This window comes from Pristis pectinata, chromosome 22 (assembly GCF_009764475.1).
Source record: "Pristis pectinata isolate sPriPec2 chromosome 22, sPriPec2.1.pri, whole genome shotgun sequence".
Lineage (NCBI taxonomy): Eukaryota > Metazoa > Chordata > Chondrichthyes > Rhinopristiformes > Pristidae > Pristis > Pristis pectinata.
In genome coordinates this window covers 16,407,846-16,433,447 of record NC_067426.1, presented here as the reverse complement: position 1 = coordinate 16,433,447, position 25,602 = coordinate 16,407,846, and the positions used below count along the sequence as shown (strand labels likewise).

The following is a 25,602-nucleotide window of genomic DNA, read 5'->3' as shown; positions in this document are numbered from 1 at the left end:
ACTGAACATCTCTGACATATCACATTCAGATTTGTCTGAAGAATTAAATAAGTTTCTTTGGAAATTAAGGAATTTGAAGACTTCAGTTTTTTTATCCTTTGTCAAAATTGGAGGTTAACCTTTTGTACTAAATGAGGACTACAGGTATAAGTTGTGTACAACTGGGTGACACAAAAGATATGGAAATTTGTGAAAGATCTAGTTAACAAAGTCATTAAAGTTGCTTTCACCCAGAATAATATGCAAAAACTTTACCTATGCATTCTCCATTGGCAGCTGCTGCATTACTGTCTTATTGACTGTTGGGAAATAGGTCATCTCTTAATGAACACCCTTCATGTCAGCTACAGTGCAGCTGGAGGTGAGGAAAAAGAGGTGACTTTGGGGATATGACATTCTCCTGTGTGCCTGGGCCACCACATTTCTGTCAATAAACTTTAAAATGACTGCTAGGCATCAAATGATGTTATTTGATACATGACTCATACTAGGCAGATGTCAGGCACACAAAGTGAATTATGCCTGAAAGTGGCCAAGAATTTCTCAGTGGTCACTACTTGACCTGGAAATGATTGCTGATATGATTCACTATGGACAAAGTGCCTTTTGTGCACAAATCATACCTAAAAATGTACACAAATTGATCTAACTTCTAGGAATGTCTTTCTAGTATACAGTATGCAGAAAGGTGTTTCTGTAAAAACAGGACATTTATTTCCAACAAAACACCAGGGTTACAGAAGTTAGATATTTTCATTATATCAGCCTCATACAGTTTCCATGTCATCTAGAGACATGTGATTTTAATCCACTTATTTCTGCCAGAATTACTAGAATGCAAGATAAATTTACAAACCCTGTTCACAGAAAAAGGATTCATCTCTCTGATATCAGTGAAAGGGTAACATTGTCCTCCCAGTCAACACTAAGAAAAAAATGCAAGATCTGGAAATGTTGCTTGCTTTAAGAACATAGTCTAACTAACCAAAGGTCAATTGGTTTTGGAAAGATGAAGTAGCCTTGCAGAAGGTACACACTCTTCTTTTCTCTTTCTGCTCCCATGGATGTCTCCTCACTCATGAATCCATTATCCTACTCCCAAAGCCCACTACTTACTCCATGATCTCACCAACTTCTCACCAATCCTCTGCCAATCCCTTCAGTAGAACCACTAATCCAGTATCCCTCTCCACTGGTTCCATTAACCTCCTACTCATTGGTTCATAACACTGGTTTATCAATCACTCCCCTAAGTTTGGCTAAAAATCTAGGAATTCCAGAGACCCATAAATACAGTTACATAGTCAAGCTTTTCCTGACTGACTGCAATTTTTTTCCAGTTAGCACAGACACGCCAAATGGGTTATAAAGTGTGTCTATCCCACTTATTTTGTAAGGAATAATTGTTCCAGGTAGTCACTCACCAAATAAGCCACTGGCATGTCCATTCTTTGACAATGGCTTGAGTTCGTTAGTTCCCCACGCATATCGTCTGTAGTTATCCCAGGCAAATTTCATCATCTAAGGATGAGGAGAAGCAAATAAAAATTATTCCTTTCTTTTTCTACCTTTTTATTGAATTTCAAATTAATATACATAACATTAATGATTATCCATATGATGCGAAGAGATCGGGATGACAATAATAACAGTTAATATATATGCTCACAAGGAGTAAAAAATATAATCTGGACCTCCTGCTCTCTTGCTAAGTGAGCATGATACAAAAAAAATTGAGAAGAGATTTAATTATATGAAAAGAGAACCCTGAAATCAAAAAAAATATATAATAATAAACAAAAGCAAACCAATAAACTTAAAAGAAAAACTGGACTGATAGTTCTTCAGTTAAAAAAAAATTATGTCATTAGCGCCGCTCCTCTGTTTTCAAAGGTTATTGAAAGGGATTCGAGAAAGGTCAGCTTATATCATATGGAAATACTGAATAAATGGACTCCAAACCTCCTCAAATTTAAGCGAAGGATCAATAGTACCACTCCTAATTTTTTCTAAGTTTAAACATGTTATAGTTTGAGAGAACCATTGAAATGTAGTAGGAGGTATAGGATCCTTCCATCTAAATAAAATGGATCTCTTGGCCATTAATGTATAAAAATTATTCCTGTGTCTAAAAGTCCATGTGACAACATGGACTGAAATGAATAAAGAGCTGAAAGAAAAGATTAAGGCAAATAGAAGTGGAGTATTTATATCTGAAAGTTCAATATATAAAAAGTGATCCTTAATTAAATCAAGTTCAGGATCAACCTAAATCACATAGGATCTACTAGTCAGAGACTGGTAATCCAACTGATTGTAATCCAACTCTGCTATGTTTCCCATTATATCACATTCTATTGGGGTTCTTTGGGAGATAATTTACCTGTCTTGCTATATAACCCAGACAACTGTGGAAGTTATATCATCAGGGATGTTTAAAAAAAGTAGATAAAATTTTTAAAGATCAAGGAATTGAGGACTATGAGGAACTGGCACAGAAGAGATGAGGCCTGGGGTCCCCTATTTTCTTATGTTCTTTTTTTTATAGAGGGCCATACCTGAAAGACTATCCTGAGCATTCCACATTGCAAATATTCAGTAATCTTTAGGATTGCACACCAACTATCTACCATAGTGAGACCTATAGAAAGACCTCACAACTTTAATAACAAAGATAATTGATCCCTGAATGACTGATTCCTTTCTTCATGAGGTCCACATACTCAAGAAAATAGAAAAGGAAAGATTTTCTAAGGTCCTCTTTGATTCTCCTCTCTTCTGTAGGAATGGCATTATATTCCACCACCTGCAGTTGGTGCTGAATGCCAGACACTATCCAGAATATTTGAGGCAGAGACTTTGTTTCAGGGAATGGAATGGGGTTCCACTCTGTTTACATCTGCGTGACAGGCTCCACTGATGCTAGAACTTGTGCACTCCATAAGTTCCATTTTATATACCAAGTTCATTTAAGGGACATTATTCTTCTCCACTGAAGAGAGTCAATAGTAGATGTCCTTCAAGAAAGGAAATCTGCCATCCTTATCTGGTCTATATGCGACTCCAGTGTGGAGTTGCATATTAATTAGTTCGGGGAAAATACTGCCCTCAATGTCCACAACCCATAAACAAATACACTGTTATAAAATAAAGTAGTTTCAGGTCAACAGTAACACCCCAAGATGTTGATGGGCTGGAATATGATGATGTATCATTCAAGTTCAACCAGAGTAAGTGAGCTTCCTATTGTTAAATATGATTACTAATGAGTTTTGCCTTGGCGGTTTGCTAGATATCATGCCAATCTTACTCTAGGCTAACGCTATTACAAATATTTTCAGAGCTTCTGAGTGAAACAGAGCTCTATGGACAGAGGTAACTGAAGATTATTGGACAAAGGACACTTCCTTGAGGAACTCCTGCAGTGATATCCTGGGTTTGTACAATCTGTGACTGTCCTCCAACAACTACAACTATTTTCTCCCATAGCTTGGCCTGGGTGCATTACTCTGATCCACAAGTGCTACAGCTATGTTTGTTTCAGGATCAATAATTTGCTTGTTTGATCCAACTTGGAGAGAAATGAATTGGCCAATATTTGTTGTCTGTGATGGTGGGGAAACAAAGAAGAGATTTATCCTGTCTTTTTGGAAAGTTCCCACCATCAATATTGGGGGGGAGGGGGAGGGGGGGTTGTTGCCACTGACCAAAAATTTAACTGGAGTTAAGTGAAGAAACCATCAAACACATCAGTGTCATCTGGTACACAATCATACTGGGTTGCAGAGTGGCTATAGATGTTCTTTGAACATTATCTTCTTGTTCAGGCACACTCATTATTATCAAATGAATATAATAACATTCCAGAGGTCCACAATTGTTTGATTATTTGATTATGGAACCTTTGAACCCCATTCCATACCTCTTGCATTTTAACCATATGGATACCATGTGTACCATCTTCACTAGTCTCTCCCTTCATTCTAAACTACATCTGTTCTTACATCTGGCATGCTTTTCTACACTTTCTAAAATCAGAGCTCATGCCTTGACTTAATAATTATCTAGGAATGAGGGACGAAATGACAGACAGCAATAATATATATTTGTGTTGCGACTAATCACTCACAGTTAATCATGGTGCTCAGTTTTGGCATGCTTGGGGATCTGCATCAATGTGGCACAATAACAGTGCCATATTGCAAAATGAAGGAAGCCTTTACATTAAAATACACTTTCTTTACAAGGACTGTGCAATTGCCATGTTTACCACAATTATTGTAAATGAATATGCTTAAAGAGGAAAACATCACATAGATTATAGTGTTTACAACCACTATCCTCCAGTAACTGACCCAGACTGGCAGATAGGTCATTCAGGACATGGTCAGCTGTATATTACCTAGAGAATCTTGATAAGCTCCTCCTGCAGACTTAATTTTGTACTGCTGCTCAAAGTTTACTCTTAATGATGTCTAGTCACAAGCAGAAATAATTGAACAGATAATGGGCAGTGGGTGATTAGAAAGTTTATTTGACTGTGGTCTGGAGTCTCACTTCCATGGATTGATAATATAAGATTCTGAGAAATTGGGTAATGGACTTACATCTGTAAATATGACAATATCTGGACATTGCTTGATTAGTCTGTGGGACAGCAATCACAGTTGATCCTGGTATCTCCCAGGATATTGATGGTGGGAATTCTCCAAGGGCAATGTCACTGAATTTTAAAGTGGTTAGACTACCTCCAATTAGAGATGGTCATTGCCTGGAACTTACGTAGTGCAGATATTGCTTGTCATTTGTCAGCTTGGTTGTGGTACAGGCATTGCAGCAAATAGACAGACTATTTCACTATTTGGTGAATTGCTAGTATAACTGAGCATTGCATGAATCATCAGCAATCTACAATCTTGCTTATGGTATTTGTGCTTGTTCCTGCAGGAGAGAAAAACTTCTACCTTATACATTAATTATTCTAAATCATGAATCATACATCTTTGATATTCTTTGTGCCCACAAAAATGTTAGTTCCCACCTTAATCCTTACAATTTAATCAAGAGGACTGAAATTATTTGGCTACTATCTAAAGAAAGGGTGACCAAAATGGCACACAGCACTCAAAACTTTGCCATTAAAATATGCTTTCAATTTGCATTAAGTAGCTGCTGGTAATATCCAATACATCTGTACTAAAATATGCTATTGCACGCCAAAGCAGCCTAGAATGGATCTATGTTTAAATTTGACTAAAACTGACATATTCCCATACCGAGGAAACATTGTCAAAAACAAAGGAAGGTCTCAAACAAACCAAGGCACAGAAAAAGGAAACAAAAACTTACAGAATGTAAATTCAAGGGTATTCCTTTGGGTGCTACCAAGCAGATCTATACAATTGCATGCTTCATTAAATCCTTTGCTATAATCTCTAACTGCACCATGGGCAGGTCAAAACATGTGATGTTCAAACTGCACTTCAACTTACTTTAAGACTTTAAAAAGTAATAGGTTGAGAAAAAAACACTCTGCATAAACTCTGAAGCAACAATGTAGGGACATCTATATAAATCAGCACTCTATCAAAGAGTTTTGAATGCACTAGTCATTTTATATTCTGCAAAACAAATAAGAGTAGTTGCTTCACATCAAAAACATAAGTGGCTTACTTCCAAAAATGAACCAAACACCTCAAGGCACCAAATAGATTTGGTAACCATAACAGATCAGCAAATTCTGCCTTTTCCTTGTGAAATTTTTTAGCAGCAAGAAAAAACACTAAACTATCAACTAATGAGGAATTAACTCAGAGGTGACAGACCGTTTCAGGCTTTACCAGCAGCTCCTGAATCATTATCCCCTACAATGCTCACAGTCCAGTGGCCATGGTGGGGTGGTCTGGGGATAGCGAAGTGCTGTTGCAATGAGGGCAACTTCAGAATGTGGCCAAAAAATATGCAGCTATGTTGTGCAGCTATGTTGTGCAGCAAGTTGTGAACTCCTTGACCTAATAATGTTCTGCATTCAAATTGGAAATTCAAACATGAATAAATTTGAAAACACAAGTTTAGGCATTGATGCACAAGCATTCTTGGCCTGAGGCTACATCAAATTTCTTATGGAATATTTTTCAACATATAACAACTCACCACAATCAATCATCAGAGAAGACAGCTACTAAGGTAACAGGGCATAAAACACCACTATTTTCTGTGAAGGCAACAATGAAATGTAGCTCAACAATTCTCTGTTACAAATATTTCTAGAATTCAGAAACGATTTTGCAGATATTCCTTTGATAATAAGACTAATATAGGCTATATTCTCCTGGACCCAGTCAATTGTAGGGTGGAGCACCCATGAAGTGGAGTGATCTTCAAGCAGCAACTAAGCCACAAGCAGGTTTTCTTAGTAACTGATAATCAGAGATATCTTTTAAAAAATATTTAAATAGATTTAAATGATTAAGTTAAAAAGATAAATGCAAATGAGATACATAATCAAAACATTAAAACAGAAGTAAAATCTAAAGCACTCACATTCTTTCATAGGGTGGCAACTCCACTGAAATGAATGGGTTACCATTTAAATGCCAGATGTCCCCACTGCAAAGCTGAGTGCCAGATGCAAACCGCATCTGGCCTCCCCCTTTATCATGCCAATGATCTGCCACTGGACTCAATGGTGAGACCAGCAGCAGAGAGGTGATCTGATGCACTGGGATCCGACCTCCAGCTCATCTTTAACTGTTTTGTTTCAATGCACACACACAGAAGTATGAGATGTACTAAGTACTGAGTAACCTGATGGCACAGTTCCCTATGAAACTGCCAGCTGCAGGCAAGTATGATTTGGTTCATTGTGTTTTTGAAACTCAAAGATGTAATTAAATCGTTTAATATTGTGTCCTTCTTGTAAGGATGTTCTATTCACTGATGTTTAATTACATTTCCAGGATAATTGTGAAATGTATATCCCCCACAAGCAAGCAAAATTCGTAATGCTTCATAACATTCATACTTTCTAAATCTATAACACTGTAATTGAAGTCAGTATTTACTCTTTCGACTCTCTAATTTTCTACAGCACGAAAGGTACATGTACAGATCTGCAAAAAATGGGATGCAACTGAGATGTGCATAAACACAAATTCTCAAAAGAATATGTATGTCTAAAACTTTCATTAGGGACACCCTGATTAATGGTTTAGATTAGGTTGGGTTTATTGTGCAATAAAAGCAAGAATAATTTACTGTTTATATTGTAATTGTTTAAGTAAAGGATAAAGTAAACCAATATTTACAGTGTCAGTTTGTTCCTTTTATTCCTCAGACAGGTTGCTGGGTTGATTTGTTTGCTTTGCATTATCATTAGTAGATAGCCATTCTAACTTTTCCTTGTGTGTATGCCTAAGCAGGTGCATTCTCACTTTCACTTCTTGTCATTAAATTCCCTTTTAAATGCTTTTGACATTGGTCTAAACTGAAGATATTAACCTTGGTTTTCACCACTGACTAACATATATTGTCTCCAACAATTTCCAGTTTCTGTACTTTTTTATTGTTTTCAATACATGGATTTTGATTTAACTCAAACTACATTAGAACTGTTATCTAAAGTATAGAAATCTAATCCTCAATAACATCCTTATCAGCTACTAATACATTAGATAACACAGATTAATGATGTAATATTAGAGTCCAACTTCTTACTGCAGTAAAAGGAAGCTAATGGGTTAAGTTGGTTGCCTCCCACCCCACCGTGCCACGCCATAGAAAGATGTGCTACTATTTTAATGCACGATTAACCTATGCCTATTCCCTGCAATGTAGGCCATACACCAGTTTGTACTGCTTGTCATTTTCCATGATTGCAACTGGCACACTCCAAGTTGCATGAATGGTGTGCTGCCTACATCGCAGCAAATGGACACAGGTTAATTGTGCATTAAAATTCTGGCATCTCTTTTCAATGGCTGTATGTGTCAGCATAAGCCTCATGCAGTGTGGGCCTAATTCTGGTTAAGGCAGCCTTTGCTTCTTCAAAGGGACAGTGTATTGTGGTTGCAAGAGTTCTGTTAAAACTGAATCTATGTGACTAATGGCTCTTCAGACACATTATCAAAGGCCATTAGAAAGATTTTGTGGCAGAGATCAATCCCAGAAGGACTGCTCCGGGAACATGGATGCACTCCATGAAGATGCTTAATGACCCCACACAAATTGTCAAGATCAACACAATCTTTTGATCATCTAAAAATTATGCTCCAACCTTTCGATCATCTAAAAATTGGCTCCCAATCCAAACAAAGTTTTTCTTAGTTGTTTTGTCAAAGTTTTCAGAACTTATAATGCATTATTAGATGTCTTCTCAACCTTTGTTCTTAGATAAATAGCATATTTTTCCACAATTTCAGTTTATAATCAAAGAAAATAAAGATTCTGTTAATATTAGACTTTTTTGTAGTTTTTCTCTGTGTTCTATCTATCTCCTTTCCATTGTTTGACAGCGTACAATACATTCTCAACCCTGTTTCCATTCTCTTTATTAGTTTAAATTTCCTTGTATATGGAGATATTGCAAAGCCAAGGGTTGCAATGGAAACTCTGTTTAATGCTGCTATAAATCTGCATTTTCTCCCTCCCTCATTACTCCTAACTACATTATAACCCTGCCTTCCAGTGCCTGGGCTTAGTTTGATTTCATCAGTTTTTCTTATTAAGTTATTATTAAGTGAGATTCACAGAATCAAATTATTTTCATTAAGAACATGTGTCTAGGTTTTTCAACTAATGTCCAACAAGGATTGTGCTATCAACTGTAGGTTCAATTAGATTGATCAGACTGAATACAGGACTGTGCACAATTAGCAAGCTCAAAAGTAACACTAGAGATATGAAAATGTTTACCAATCATTTGAAGATGTTTAAATTCCCAGAAGAAGCAAGATCACTGAGCTGCATACATCCATTAAAAATAAGGTGGTCAAACACCTCTTTTTTTAAAATGGAATCCAGAGACAGATAAACTTTTGAAACATGTATTGAAGGATCTCTGTGCTGGCGAAATCAAATAAATACATTTCGTAAAACACAAATGATTAAGGTTGATTAGCATATTATGCAAAGCTGCAGCAATGCTGAAATTTGGTTAATTACTCTCAGAAGTCAAGGTAAAAAGGAAATTGCTTACAAAAAGAGGGTTTACTGGAGCAAGTAGTTTGATATTCTGTTTTCCAATATTCTTCTTATGCTATTGAAACTCAAAGTAGCTCAAAAAATGAGTTTGATATCTTTTGGACAAGCAACATTCTTTTACTATTCCTCTAGTTTGAATCGATATCATTATGGATACTATTGCATATCTGGCCCATAAATGGACCATTAATCCAGTGCTGCAAATTCATCACTGCCAATGTAGCAGGATTATACATTTAGATTGTGAGCCTAGAGCAAAGGCAGTAGTGTGTTTTGGATGACCAGCATTTTCCATACAAGGTAAGGAGCATAGGTCCTTGGGCGTCCAGCCCTTGAAGGACCCCTTTTCACAAAGTCACACTACTGTTACACCTTTTGTTATTGTTGTCGTGGCATGAGAGAAAGAGATAGGAGAGATAAGGGAGCATGCAAACATTCTCTTCTCCCCCATTCTCCATGTGTGACATCAAAATTGTTGAGGAAAAGTGTTATCTGCCCAGTCCTGGGAGAATTCCACCGATATTGTGTAGCACTAAAGTGCTATCGTCTCTCAAGATGTCAGTATATCTCCCCCCACTGCTGGTTCTCAGACAAACGCTTTGTCTCTGCCCCGCAATCAGCCAGCCACATCTCAAACTGCAGCCACGTATGGCAAGATGCTGCAGTCAGCAGCTGAAACACTGCAGGGCAAGTGAATCATAGAACACAGAACTGTATACCACAGGAACATACCCTTCAGCTCACAATGTCTGTGCTGAACATGATACCCAATTAAACTAAACCTCTTCTGCCTGAACATGATCCATATCTCTCCATATTCAAATGCCTATCTAAAAGCCTCTTAAGTGCTTTTGCATCTGCTTCCACTACTACCCCTGGCAGCCTGTTCTAGACACCTATCATTCTCTGTGTAAAAAAAACTTGCCCCATACCTCTCCTTTAAACTTTCCCCCTCTCACCCTAAATCCATAGGGTCATGGAGTCAGAGTCTTACAGCATGGAAACTGGCCCTTCGACCCAACTCATTGTCCTCTAGTATTTGACATTTCTATTCTGATTGTCTAACCAATCTATGCCTCTCATAATTTTATAAACTTCTATCAAGTCTCCCCTTAACCTCTGACATTCCAGAGAAAACAATCCAAGTGTGTCCAACCTCTCCTTATAGCTCATACCCTCTGATCCAGGCAGCATCCCGGTAAACCTCTCTGTGCCCTTTCCAAAGCCTCCACTTCCTCCTTGTAATGGAGTGACCAGATTTGCACAGAATACTCCAAATGCAGCCTAACCAAAGTTTTATTTAGCCGCATCGTGTCTTCCTGACTCTAAAACTCAATGCTCCGACCAAGCATGCCATACATCTTCTTTACCATCCTATCTACTTGCATGGCTACTTTCAGGGAGGTATGGTCTTGAACCCCAAGATCCCTCTGTACATCAATGTTGTTAAGGGTTCTGCCATTAACTGTAGACTTTCCCCCTACATTTGACCTCTCAAAATGCAACACCTCACACTTGCCCGGATTAAATTCCACCTGCCATTTCTCCACCCAGATCTATAATTGATCTATATCCTGCAGTATCCTTTGACAACCTTCTTCACTGTCTGCAACTCCATCAATCTTTGTGTTGTCTGCAAATTTACTAACCCACCCATCTATATTTTCATCCAAGACACTTACATATATCACAAAGAACAGATGTCCTAGCACTGATCCCTGCGGAACACCACTAGTCACAGACCTCCAGCCAGAATAACGCCCTTCCACCATTATCCTCTGTCTTCTATGGACAAGCCAATTCTCAATTCAAACTACCAAGTCACTGTGGATCCCATGCATCTTAATCTTCTAAATCCACAAGTAAAAGATAGAAGCCTACAGGCAGGGAAGGGAATACATCTCATTAGTTGGAGGCTAATGACTATTGGTAAATAGTGGTGTGTTTAATTGTAAACCATAATGTTTCATTTTGATTTATCATTTGGTTTGATTTGTGAAGTAAAATCCTTTCAGTTACTCAAGCTTCAAGAACCCAAAGATGGGTGCAAATGGAGTCCTAGCCCTACTTCATTAGAGATGAATTAAAGCATCCTACAATGTTATCCCTCATTGTAACTTTATCCTTCACTCAGTTGGTTAACATTAATGAAAACATAAACATTATGGAGGAACTTCAGAAATCAATTAGAGACTGCAGTTAATTTGAATTTCAATTCTCCTTCATAAAAGGAGAAACTAGTGTTCCATTGCCGAAAGGAGTAAAATGGTAGATGTCACCAGAATATCTAGTGACAAAGACATGTACATTTGCCCCTAGCTAGAGGATTAAATTTCCTCATTCCACTCTGAAGAAATGCACAGACATAATCCCTCATCCTGGCCCTGAGGCATTACTGATTAGTGAAAGTTAGTAGAATGGTCTTCATAGCATAAAGCTTTTCCTTCGCCACCTTGTCATATGATTGTGCTGAAAGATTCCAAAGTCTACTGCCTCTTCTTAGGCAGTCCCACAGGATTAAGAGTGATTTACTTCCACTTTAGTTTTGTAGGATCAGAGATAACCAATGAGCGACCCCGCAGACTCTGCCACAGGTGGAATTAGGAGGTGCTAGGTGGGGATAGTTTCTGAGTATGGTGGTGCACTCCTTTCACTGTTTACACTGGGCTTCTGTGGGTACTTGATCTATGGACATAAAGACCAAAATACAAATGTTCCTTTTCCACTTTGTGGACCATGGGGATCCCAGAAGTTGGTGAAGATGTCACATTTCTTCATGGTTTTGACATAATCCATAAATATTTTCCTCCATCTATCAAGCAATCTCTTGCTACGATAGAGACTGGAACAGAGTGTGTGTTTCAGAAATCTGGTGTTGGGCATGCAAACAAAGTGGTCTGCCCAAAAGAGCCAAATGAGTGCAGTTATGGTTGGGAGAAGATGCTGACATTGGATTTGGGGAGACATCGTTGATAACATCTCTCCAGTGCTGTGAATTACCTGCTGTAAGTAGTCCAAGTCTCAGAGCAAATGAGAGGAAAGGAATCATTAATGTCTGGACTTTGCAAAGGGTTTGGGGTCTTGCTTGGTATAAGTGAGTTAGCATAAAAGGATGATCGAGTTTTTCCAGGAATGTCCATCAGCACAAAATTGTCTGGCTACTGCTGATAACAGTAAACCCCCATTGAGATGACAAATCATTATTGCAAATACTATCTTATAAATCTAAAACATTGCACCCTTCAAGATTATAAACTCAAATAAAAAAAACTGCAGACGACGGAAATCTGAAATAAAAACAGAATATGCTGGACACACTCAGGTGGAGCGGAAAGTGAGGACCAGGAGAACTCTATTCTTGTTCTGGGGGTGGGAGTGAGAGTAGAAGTGTGGGAAGTGGAAGAAGTGCAGTCATGGGGTCTATCAACTATGGTTGAAATGAAATCATAGTCGAGGAAAAAGGAAGGTAGATCAGAAGAAAAAACTTTTCATGTGGGTCCTTATCATAATCAATGGAGATGGAGGAACTTAAAGAATGGAATAGAGTCCTTACTGGAGGCAAGGTGGAAGGAAATACAGTTGAGATAGCTGTGGGTGTTTGCGAACTTGTAATGTTTGTTTGTTACCAATCTACACCCCAAGACAGTGACAGAGAGATCCAGAAAGAAAGGGTCAGAGAAGATGAAGGTGAGAGCAGGTTGGAACTTGGCAGCAAAAGTAATAGAATATTTAAGTTCTATATATGTACAGGAAGCAGCATCAATGCAGTCATCAGTGTACCAGAAAAAAGAATTGAGGGAGGGGACACGAGCCAAATGCTGAGAGCCAAATGTAACTCAAGCGACAATCTACAAGAATCTTATGAGCTATCAAACTGCCAATCAAATTGCAATGAAAATGTCGGCACAACATCACGAGTCGAAGGGCCTGTACTGTGCTGTAATGTTCTATAGAATCAAAAATGCTAACAAGTCCATGAAGGCAGTTGTGTCTAAGGCCCTGCAATATATTTCATTGCAAATTTATGGAATCTTTAATAGAACCAAATAAATGCAAAGAAATAATACTGTGTGTTTATTGACGGTTTCCCTTAATCACAATTCTGGGTTCTGAAGATGAGCCCAAAATACAACACAACTGCAGTGTGTCAGGGTCAAAGCAAGAAGGCTGATGTGTTTTGTGTTCACAGAATAGCCTCTTAAATCAATGAAAATTTGGAGGATAATAAAGGCATCCATGCATGCATATTATTTGTATTCTCATTGCATCATGGACCCACTAATGCTATTGGCATCAATAGAAATTCCTGACTGATCATGCCCAATCTTCAATGTTTTCCTGAAATACTTCTCTGCAGATAAAAAGATTGCCTTTCAATACTTTCTGCATGCAAAATCCACTGAAGTTGAAGGGCAGAGAGATCTTGTTGTATTAATCCCTTGCCAAATGATAACAAGTGGTTGCTGTGAGCACAGCCCCACATGTCTATACTGACAGTGCATGACTGAGCATGGAATCTCAGAATTAGGAGTGTTCAGAAGAGGCTACAGGCAACTAGATTGTCTCTAACAGCCTGTACAGAGAGTATCTCCTGTGGTGCAACTTCTTGTAATCCTCATCCTCTGACATATTTTACAAATATATTTCCTCCCCTTCCTAGTGCTAATGGTCATAGGTAAGCACTCAGCTCTCTCATTGGCTAAATAGTGCAGGAAGCAGCAGGCAACATTCGGTGAAATCATGTCTGGAAGGCACTCTGAAGTGATGCAGATAATGGATCATTGTTGTATTCCACTGGGCTCCTGGTGCTCCCATAATTTTCACTGTATTTCTCCAATTACAGCATTCACAGGAGGTAGATGTGAAGGATGGAGGCGATATTTCAAGATCCTTCTTTCAATGCAATGCTGACCCTGAAATATGGTAGACCAGGTACACTACCTAAGAATGAATGCATCATGCAAGATCCCTGGATACTTTGTACAAACCATAAGAAAATTCTTCTCATAGTCAAATAGGAAATAATAAATGTTCATACAGCTGTGATTTCTGAAGAGGAGCCTAAAGAACAATATGAATGCAGTCATCTGCTGCCTGAGCCTTGGGCAAGTCCATGGTGCTGGCAAATCTACGTGCATGCTCAACCTCATGTCCTCTGCTGCAGGAAGTCAAGAAAGTTCCATTGAGTGGAGAATAATACCAAATCTCCCTAGTGCTGGGGAGAGTAACAGATAACGAGACAGGACATAGATCAGCTGCTTGTAATGATCCAGAGGTAAGCACAGATCTCTGCCACGTCTGACTTAGAAAGCAGGTCCTGATGCAGAGTCTCAACCCAAAACATTGAAAATTCCTTTACCCCCACAGATGCTGCTTGACCCGCTGAGTTCCTCGAGCAGTTTGTTTTTTGCTGACTTAGAAAGCCTTAGCTTCTCCTTCTTACTCCTTAGAAACTTGAAAAAAGAATGTAGGTCCTTGTACAATCTGTGCGTATCAAATCTGTGGGTATGAGTTCTTCTAGTCCTCTTCTCACTGCCTCTGACTCCACATGTTAAGTTTCAGCTCATGTTACAAACCCAATGAAACCATCACCAAAGCAAAACAAGCTTTTAGCTGTGGGACTAGCAATGGACTGCACCTAAAGTCTGTGTCAAGCAGCATCAAGGTGCTCTGCAGCATACAATAGAAATTTGAGGAAAATATGCAAATAATTTCTAAAACCTGAACTACTGCAATGAAAGCAGTGATATGAAAACCTGGTTCTGTTGCAATTGGCTGTTTTGGCTGAATGTGACCTAATTTCTCCTAGCAACACTCTTTCCAAGCATTGCATACGGCTTTACATGATTACTTGCAAATCCTATGCGAAAAATAGGTAATTTGTGCGTGTGATTTACAAAGTGAAGTACCTAGCCTAATTTGCAGAGTGGCAAGGTTCAGACCGAAGAGCAATATTATGGCATTCTATTTGATTGAAAACATCAATTTTCCCCTATGTAGCATTGATAAAACCAGCACTATGTGGCAGAATTTCTAGGCATATGTGTTAACACATCATGTACTAACCAGGTACATACAATATAGATACTTTAAATATCTATGTGCTCTAATAATTAATAAAAAAAGACCTTTCGTCAGACTCAGAGGATGAGTGAATAGTCACATAGTAAAGTCAGAGGAAGCACAAAAATTTGGCAAAGTGAAAATGACTCCAGTGACCCTTAGATGTGATGAAGTAAATCAATTGTGGCTATTAAGGGTGGCAACTGTTCTAATAACTATACAGCATTAGCGGATCCACAACCTGAGGACCAATCCATTCCCTTCACCACCCAAATGGCTGCAAACCAAATAGAGAATCCCATCCCAAACCTAACTCACTCCTGCCCTCAACCCACCTATCATAAAGAAAATCATACCCCAGAAGTCATTTACCTGCAGGGAATTCCCATCTCGAGTATCAATCTCCCTCCTTTCCTTGTCCTAAAGTCTTGATGGATTTGTTTTACTGTCCCATGATTACCAGTCCTAGTATCCATGAGAAAAAGAGAGCTCTGGTTTGGGACTGAAGGTGTAATAATATCAACCTTGAAGGCAGAAGTTCCTTTAAAGGTACTCTTGAGGCTAACAGCAAACAAGTAAGAGTGATTGGAAAAGTAGAACCTAGGGTTGCACTTACATGGAAATCTTTTGTGTTCCATAAAGTGATTAGCCCAAAAAAACAGATGCTGGAAATCAGAAGTAAAAACAGAAAATGGTGGAAACACTTAGCATGAATTAATTAAGTAGCAGAAAGGGTTGATGAAGGTTAATGGTGGATAGAGATTTTCCAAAGGTATTTGATAAAGTACCACATTCAGCATTTATGAGCAATACTGAAATTAACCAAAGACAGAAATTAATGTAGCGATCAACAGTTGGTTATCAGACTAGATGGTAATATCGGTCAAATCTTTCAGAATCCAGTACTGTCGTATATTATTAACCAACTTGCAGAGATAAAAAACTAATCTGTCCTTGGACTATTTTGTTGATCTGTTCCTCTTCTGGTTACCAACCCACAATGCAGATTTCTCCTTTGAAAACCCTCAATTTTGAAAAATTCTATTTAGCTTTTCTAGTCCCTCCACAAAACTATTACCCTCAACCATGGTACCATTCCAGAAATTTTCTACATATTCACCAAAGTCTTGAATTACTTTCTAAAGTGCAGTAGTGTTATGGCAAGAATTGAATACAATACTCCACCTGAGACCCAACCAGTAATTTATAAATGCTTGTGATAACTTATTTGCTGATTTTCATGAAGTATTTTCTTATACATGAGTAACAGAAAAATCAATTTGATCCAAATATGATCTCACTTTAATTTCCTTTGGGTTCTTTTCTTCTCGGCTCCCTCCTAATCAGAGCACTTCCTGAGACCTACTTGTTGATTCAGTGCAACATTTTGATATTCCAAGCTGCTAAATGTGTTTACTTATCCTCTTGTTACAGAAGGACATTAGAAATAGGAGGAGTGGGCTGCATGGCCCCTTAAATAAGCTCCATCATTCAATGCCTACCATCCCTATGTATTTTCCATGTATTTTTATATCTTAAGCAAACTAAGGATACACTAAGTCCTTTTACCTAAGTTATTCATGTAGTCTGCAAATAGGTAAACAAGCCACTTCCAACACAGATCCTTGAGGCACTATACCAGGTACAGACTGTCAACTTGAAAATGACCCATTTATCACTACTCTCTTTCTATCTGTTAATCTCTTCCCATACTTTCCATAAGCCTTTATCTTTTGCGGTAACCTTTCACATGGTACATTATTGACAGCCTTTTGGAAATCCAAACGCATTACACATATTGTATCCTCTTTATCTACCATTCTCAACAAACCCTAATATGTTTGTTAAACACAATTTCCATTTCAATAAATCATGTTGGTTCTGCCTGCCAAGTTATGCTTTTCTACGTGTATGAAATTCAGTGAGACCTTCAGTGAGATCATAACCAATGCTTTCACCATCTCTGCAGCCACTTCTTTTAGAACCCTAGGATGCAGGCCATCAAGTCCAAGGAATCTGTCAGCCTTTAATTCCATAATTTCTCCTGGTACTTTTTCTCTCCTGACATTAATTGATTTAAGTTCCTCACTTTCTCCTGCATGTTGACTACCCACTACTTAGTGCCTGTTGGTATGCTCTTTGTGCTCTCACTGCAAAAACAGATATGATATATTTGTTTAACACTCTGCCACTTACTTACTCGCTGTCATCTTTTGCTGGTTTTTAAAATTCTTCCAATTCTTCCAAGACAGTACTACTATACTCTGCAACTTTATTAGCCTTTTCTTTCAATCTAATTGTCATTCTTAACTTCCTCAGCCACAGATGAATCATTTTTCCCATGCAGTCAATGACCTTTGTAGAATTCCCATCAGCATTAGATCAGTTCTTGCTTTCTCATAGAATGGATATCAGCACAGCATTCCTAAATATGGTCACCCCAGCATCAAACTCCACAACTCCCAGTAAAAACCAATCCTCTAACCAGATCTACTTGTGCAGTTTTGCAATCATGGCTTCCAGTGAATGGCCAATTCTAGCCCATCATCATAGAATATCTGAGAGTTTTTTTGTTATAGAGATGAAAATGGGTGAAATGGATTTGCACAGAATCAGCTTCATTCTCTACACTTCCTCATTGATCCAATGCAGCAAGCCAAAATCAGTACATACAGATGGCCCAAACTACCAGCTGCACTGGATAGTAATGACCTCATCCATTCATAAACTTACCCTTTATGCATTTTCAACTGGATCAAGTTAATATGTCTGCACAATCCATGCAAGGGAAATCAGTGTCGCCAAATAATTCAAAGACACCTACCCTCTATCTAGATTGGCCAACAAGCTAATGCAGTTGCCCAGCATTTGGCTGTCACTGAAAAGCCCAAGTGATACAATATTGGAAAGCAGAAGTGGAGGTCAATCACAAAGATCTAATTGTCTCCTTGTCAAAGAGGGGCTCCTAAAACTAAACATTACATCTCACAATAAAAATGACAATGGGAAGAATATTAACAGAAAAATTAGAACCCAGTCTTGCACGTTTTAATATTCTTTCAGTTGTCTGCGCTGTTTGTCGGTCCATTTATGTTAGGATATATTAATGTATGAGATTGGACCGAACTATGTTGTCAACATTATCATGTTTTGCACAGCTTCCCAGTCCAAAAACGAACTTTCCCACTGCATTGCTATCTATAAAGGGAGCCTAGACCACCTCATCCAGGGCAATGAATAAATTAAGATTATGCAACATGCGCCCATCCCATTGTGTTCTATCATCTGATTGTGCTAAACTGCCTCAAGTCGAATGTCGCGAGCATTCCAGCTAGTTAACACTGATGCCTTCAGTTCTGAGTAGAATATTCCTACCTCTTTGACTTTCTCCCGGTGGCTCCTAACGTCCTGATCTGTCGACTGTGCTCGTGGTTCTAATGATGGCGGGTGATGGCCGTTACTGGCCTCCACCGGGCCTCCGTTGACTGCTGCCCCACTCTCTGAATCGCCGGTGACCCTACGCCCTCCTTCCGTCACCCCCTGGCGAATTAGATCCAGCAGGGACTCTTTGCCGAGTCTGTCTTCCTTTCCTCGCCACAGTGAACGGATGTGCGCTTCTGCCTGCCTGTGAGGGGACGCTGCAGCGAGCCTCGGCCCCACTCCCTGCCCACTCCCCGCAATGTCTGTGCGTTGCGGCTCGGTGGACAATAAGAAGAAGCGACGGAGTCGCAGGGAATCCGGTAGGAAGAAGATGGCCCCGAAGCACACGGTGACCAAGGCACTGAGAAAGATCAGAAACACGAAGCGCTGGGAGAGGCGAATACTCCCGAAGCGACTGCCCAGCCCCAGTCCAGACCCTGAACATAGCTTTCGGATCATCAGCACTCACGCACACGACAACTGCTCAGAACAGAGTCAGCCCCAACGCAATCCTTCTCCAACCCAATGGGACCTGCTCCAACACCCAACTGGATGTGCACCAACATCCAACGGGACCTGCCCCAACACCGAATGGGATCTTGCTCAGCCAGCGGGACGCCCTCCAACACCCGGCGGGGATCTTCTCTCTACTAGATCTGCCACACCATCCAAAACGTGGACCAGTGCCCGGCAGATCACGCACGGCGAATTTCCTTGTCCACTAATAGTCCCTCTTTGGACAACCAGGTATCTCACTGGTCCGTCCGCCAGATTCGGCGAGTCGATGTTCCCTGAGGATCTGGAAGCGGGCTGTGCCTGTCGCCGAGCTCCGGCCGCCCGCCCGGTGACGGGTCGACGTGATGCTCTCCCGCGCTCTGCCGCTGCCCGCGCCCGCGGCCGTTAGTTCATCCTGCTCGCGCCGTGTTTTCCTCCCGTCACAATTCTTCACACTTGGCACCGGAAGCAGCGCCCGCCTCTCCCCAAACCCGCCCTCGCCATTGGCCCGCGCCACTGTCAAGCAAGAGAGAGCACCACGGCGGAAGAGATGCTTGGCACAGATCAGTCCAATGTGGCCAGGTACATGAAAGGAGCCGGAGGCCTGTTGGCATGTTGACTTTGTTCACTGACGAGCCGGAGTTCTGTTATTGCCACAGAAAGCCCACCGTTGAAGGCCAGCGGCAATTTAAAGAGAGGAATAGAGAAAGTGAGAGGGGTTACTGCGGGAAAGCGGTAAAGGGAAGGAGGGAGAAAATAGAAAGCAAAAGGGATTGGGAAAAGAGAGAGCAGAGGGAGGGTGTGGGAACAGGGAGGAAGAGTCAGGGGTAAAGAGGAAAGGGAAGAAAGGGATAAGAGAATAAGAAGAGGGATAAGGAATAGAGTTGGTGTCTGCTGTTGTAAATGTTTTTGCTTGGTTTAACCTACCGAGGGCTCAATGTGCAGATGCCCACTTCTAACTAAAATTATGCCACCCACCACTTTGGATTATGATGAACAAAGGTATTCATTACCCATTCTTAAAGCAACAAACAAATTAAGAGCCAAGCACCTGTTTGAGAGACCTTGTCCAAGTTAATTTCCTGAAGTGCCCAGCACTAACACCCATGAAAAGGTAAATGACTTTCAGGAATGAGGAGGCAGGAGGTGCAGGGATGAAATGATCACATCTCCTGACGTCCAACCCGCCTTGATTCCACTCCCTATCCCACTTCTCTTGCTCCTCGGTGTTTTGCCTTAAACCCAACCCCTGAGATCCAACGTCTAGAAATTCACTACCACAGACTCCTTAATTCACTGCTCCAGTCTGACCCCATTATCCAGATTATTCCGCGCCCCCCCCCCCCGCCTTTCCGTGTATTCCCCTGCTTCCTGGTTCTACAATCTGGCTCCACATCTCCAGAACTCCTCCCCAGTTCTTTACCTCCAATCCACAGGCATCCAGCTCCATATTCCCTAATTCCTGGAACCTTGCTTTCCTGACCTATTTATCAGAGAGCAATGCTGATAAGAGAAAGATGAAATAGGACAAGTAATTGCTTAATTTTTTTTTACTATTATTATTATTTCACTACTCTCTGCCACTGGCGTGCTCTGTGCTTTCCATTGTGAATATTGAGGCTTATTGGCTGGAGAACCTTAGACTTTTCCTTTCTGCCTGGAGGAATAAATCCTACATTTTCCCTAACTCCCACCCTGTCTGAATTTCTGGTTCATTGTTTTAGTTTGAGGCTTCTGTAGAATGAGGAGTTAATTAAAATACAGGCTTTAAAAACACTCTTTCATGAAATAAGTATACTGTGTAACAAGTGCAAAATTATTTATAAGGTAATGGAGGTAGGAAGTTATGTTAGCAGAATAGGAAAAAAGAACTTTGGTAAATAAGGGCACTGCCAACCAATGTGATTGATGAGACCAGTTCAATTTAAAGAGTAGGGTTTTAACTTTTTACACAGTCATGTCATTGCAGAAGTTGAACTGTCACATTGTCAGGATGAGAGAACTGCAATAATTATTTGGATCTTGAGAATGAGGCCAAACTCATCGATCACTAATCTCTTAGAGCCCATTTCAAACTCTACAAGAGCTTCATACAGAACTGTCATTATTGGCATGCTTTTCAGCCTGTTCTTGCCCAGAGAACAGATTTCTTTCTATCCATCTCTATTTTCTCTCCTTGTCTTTACGGTTTCCATCCATATCCTTGAACCTTCCGATGTCTTCTGCCAGATTATCTGTTTCCTGAGACGAAATGACTCTTTTTCACTTTCGACACATCGATCACTCTACACATCCATCTCCCACCTAAGACCAGCTCTAATTCTTCCATGAGTGTAGGCATAACGAGTGCACACACACCACTATCAACCTCTGCTTTGGCTAGTTGCGTTCATATATTGAATAGCTTCCCTTTGATTCCATTCACTTAGTTCAAATAAAACTTCATTTGTAGGAACCCACGTCGATTATTGTGAACATTTTTGGTGCAGTGTTGCTTAGGTCTTTGCCTTTACCTGTTTTTCAAGTACATTGATGACTGTATGAGCATCATTTCCAGTTGTTGACCCAACTGAAAGACTTTATCCTTTGCTTCCAATTTTCAATTCATCAATTTTTCCACATTATATTCCTTCTCGTGTGCAAAAGGGCCTGTTCCTGTGTTGTATTGTCTTGTTCTTGCCTATTCACTCAGACTCTCCATATCCCCTCAAAGTCTCTTCACATCCTCCTCCATACTCACAATCCTGCCTAGATTAGTACCATCAAGAGACTTGGAAATATGACATTTTGTCCCCTTAGCCATCGATCACAAATCAACAGTTCCAACTAGCCCCGAATTTGCATTTTTTGTGTGTCCCCTCATTTCTTCTTGAGACTTCTTACTACTGTCTTGCTTCCATTCCCACTAAATGACTGATCTAGTTCCTGGCATGGCCACTGGAAAGAAATTGTTATCTCTATCCGGAAACTCTGCATCCCAATTCCAAAATCTCCTTCAAACCAACTGTTAATTCCTTTGTCATATGTGCTTACATAGAATTACGAAACATATTTAGCAGAGTGACAGGTCACTTGGCCCAACCAGTCCATGCCAACATTTTGCTCAACACAAACCTTCTTTGTTTTTTTCTCATCTAAATTTATCTTCATTATCTTCTGTTCTCTTCTTCCTTAACATGCCTGAACTGCCTCCACTTCAATGCAATTTATGCAATTCTTTTGAAGGAGTAGTAAATTACACATTCTTACCACTTTTCTTCTGAATTCCTATTGGATTTCTTGGTGACCATGTTATACTGATAGCCTCTAGTTGTGCTCTTCACCACAAGTGGAAACATTCTCTCTATATCCTGTCTACCAAATCCTTTCATAGTTTTTTTAAAAGTGTCTATTAAATCACCCCTCAAATTTCCTTTACTCAAGAAAAAAGATATTAAGTCAACCCTCAAATCTCCTTTACTCAAAAGCAGAGAGTACTAGTATATTCATCGGTTCTTAATATGTACACCCACATATTTCTGTTATCATCCTTTTAGGTCCTTTCTGCACACTTGCCATTACCTCTATATCCTTTTAATAATGTGACAACAAAGTAACACATAAAACCACACACAGTACTCTGAAATGTTATCGAATCGAGGTTTGACACAAGTTCAGCAAAACTTGCCTATTTTTCAACTCTATCCCTCTATCAAAACCTCAAGTGTATCATTTGTTTTCTTTATGACCCTGCTAATTTTCTAGCATAGTGTTTAGTGATTGGTGTATTTATATTCAGGGATCCCTTTGTTCTTCTGCCCTTTCAAGTAATTAGTGCCTTTCCTGTTCCTCCTACCAAGTTATGCTAAAGTAATTCCTTGATTTAGGAACTTTTGCTAAATACCATTAACTTTTAGGGGGACATGTATTTGATTATGAAGCAATTTTTTACTATAACTTTGCTTTTTGTCTTAAAGCCAACTGACAATCTATTATGTTACTTGTCCCCTGACTCCACATTTTATGTTCTGATTCATTCATTTATTGGTGGGTACCGTAATGAAGGCCTTCTGAAGATCTGGACGTTAAGTTTCTCCAGTACCATTATCTGCTTTGGCTATTAACTACAAAAATTTCCCAGGGTTGTGTGCTCAGTCCCCTGCTCTACTCCCTGAATACCCATGACTGTGTGGCCAGATACAGCACCAACTCGATCTTTAAGTGTACTGATAATACCACTGGTGTTGGATGGATCAATAACAATGATGAGATGGAGTATAAGAAAGAGATCGTGCACCTTGTGTCAGGGTGTCAGAACAACAACCTAGCCCTTAACATCAGCAAGATGAAAGAGTTTGTTGTTGGCCTAAGGATGCGGGAGGGGGTGAGGTGTGAACACAGCCCTGTCCTCATCAACAGAGCTGTTGTAGAGATGGTTGACAGCTTCAAGTTCCTTGACATCCAGATATCCATATCACCAATAACCTTACCTGGTCCCTTCACACTGATGCGGTGATCAAGAAGTCATTTGCTTTCTTAGGCATCTGAGAAGATTTGGTGTGTCCACAAGGATTCTCTTGAACATCTACATATCCCCTATAGAAAGTATTCTGACAGGTTGCATCTCAGCCTGGTATGGCATCTGCTGTACTCTTGACCAACAGAGCCTGCAGAGAGTGGTAAGCACAGCTCAGTCCATCACCGGCTCCCCACTTCCTTCCATCCTGTTCACCTTCATGGTGCGTTGCTTCAGGCTAACAGTATCATCAAGGATGCTTGCAACCCTGGCCATTCCCTTTTCTCTCTTCTGCCTTCTGGGAGAAGACACAGGAGCTTGAAAGCCCGGACATCCAGGCTTAAGAACAGCTTCTTCCTCATTATATCAGACTCCTGAACCAATCACCTCTTTCACACCCCCTTCCCAGTGGTGCTGCCAGGTTCTCGTACTCTAACGCTACCTCCCTCGGTTATTCCGTTATTGTCATTTTAGCAGTTCTTTTTGCACTACTTCAGATTTCACTACAATCTTTGCACCATTCTGCTGTTTTGCATTCGTCATTCTATTTATTGTTGTATTTTGTATTTATTATTACCATGTATACTGTTCACTCTGTGAACCTGCGAACATGGAATTTCCTTGCACACTGGTGTATAGATCAATAAACTAATCTAATCTAATCTAATGAGACATGATGACTATTCATTATTATATTTTTCATTTCTAGATTTTCTTCCATTCTCCTTTTCAGTGGGGGTTCCATTATTTTGTCTACCACAATGTTAGGATGACTAATCTATATTTACATGAGCATATTCTAGTCTCTCTGCCAATCCTCTAGCGCTACACAGTTTTTTAATACATTATCAATTATGTATTGTAATACTTCTGCTACTTCTGCCCAAGATTACTTTAAAATGTGTGGATGCAATCCATCTGGACTTTTTTTTCCCTCTTTGGGTTTGATTAGCCTATTTAATATATTACCTTTTTCTATTTTAAATATCTCATTACTCATCTCATCAGTTAATGTCATATCCTCCTGCTCTATCTCCCTAGCAAATACCAAAGCAAAATAATGATTTAATTTTTCTGTCATCCCCTGGACATTAACTGTAGAATTGTCCTGCCAATTCTTAATAGTCCTTTTCCCATTCCAATCTTTATTTAATTGATGTACCTAAAGTATTTTACAATTTTGCTTTATGTCCCTAGGTTAGGAGTCCTCTGCACATTATAAGGATGTCCTCTGATCATCTTAACCCATCCCCTCCCTTATCCCTTTTAACTACCAAATTTGAATGTTGCTCAGGCAGTATTCCTCTCTGGTGATGAGAATAGCAAATACAAGAGGAGCAATTGCCCTGCTGCCCACGAATCTGATGTCTTAATATTCTTTAAGCAGAGCCTCCTTCCTGGTTTTACCAATGTTGTTTGCCCCATACACCATAGCATCTGGATTTAGCCCCTCCTTTTCCAAGTTCATGTCCAGCAGCCAAGAGTTATGCCTTACCCTGGATAGGCAGTGTACTCTTAAGGATTCTCATTCTTGGCTGAAGAGGATGCTATCTATCCCCCTAATAATGGAGCTGAAATTACTCCCACAATTCTAGTCTGCTGTTCCCTCCACTCTCCCCCATATCCTTTGACAGCTTTCTGAGTCACAGTGCTTTGGTCTACATCATGACAGTCCATTAGGTAACACTTTTCATTGCCCTCACAGATAGTGAGTACATTATTCCCGTTGGACAGAACCAGTGTCTGTAGGATCTCCCTCACAGGGTTCCCACTATCCAGTTCCCTTCCAGGATGTACTTTCCTTTGAGGTATGTCTAAATTCTGGATAAAATGGTGTAGAATCCACCCCCTATTCCCCCATTCACCAACTCCATTCTTATGTGTCAGAGCTTCTCCAGCTCATACTGCAGCTCACTGATTCTGAGCTG

At 39.9% G+C, this 25,602-nt stretch overlaps 1 protein-coding gene across 1 annotated transcript in view; it reads right to left on the bottom strand.

Moving 5' to 3' along the window:
- Positions 1 to 19,863, bottom strand: part of LOC127581688 (mannosyl-oligosaccharide 1,2-alpha-mannosidase IA-like) — an 82,637-nt gene extending 62,774 nt beyond the window's left edge. Inside the window, 2 exon segments of the mRNA XM_052036313.1 lie at positions 1,425 to 1,521; positions 18,640 to 19,863. Coding sequence (XP_051892273.1) covers positions 1,425 to 1,521; positions 18,640 to 19,143 — 601 coding nt within the window. The 5' untranslated portion in view covers positions 19,144 to 19,863.
- Positions 19,864 to 25,602: the final 5,739 nt, after the last annotated feature.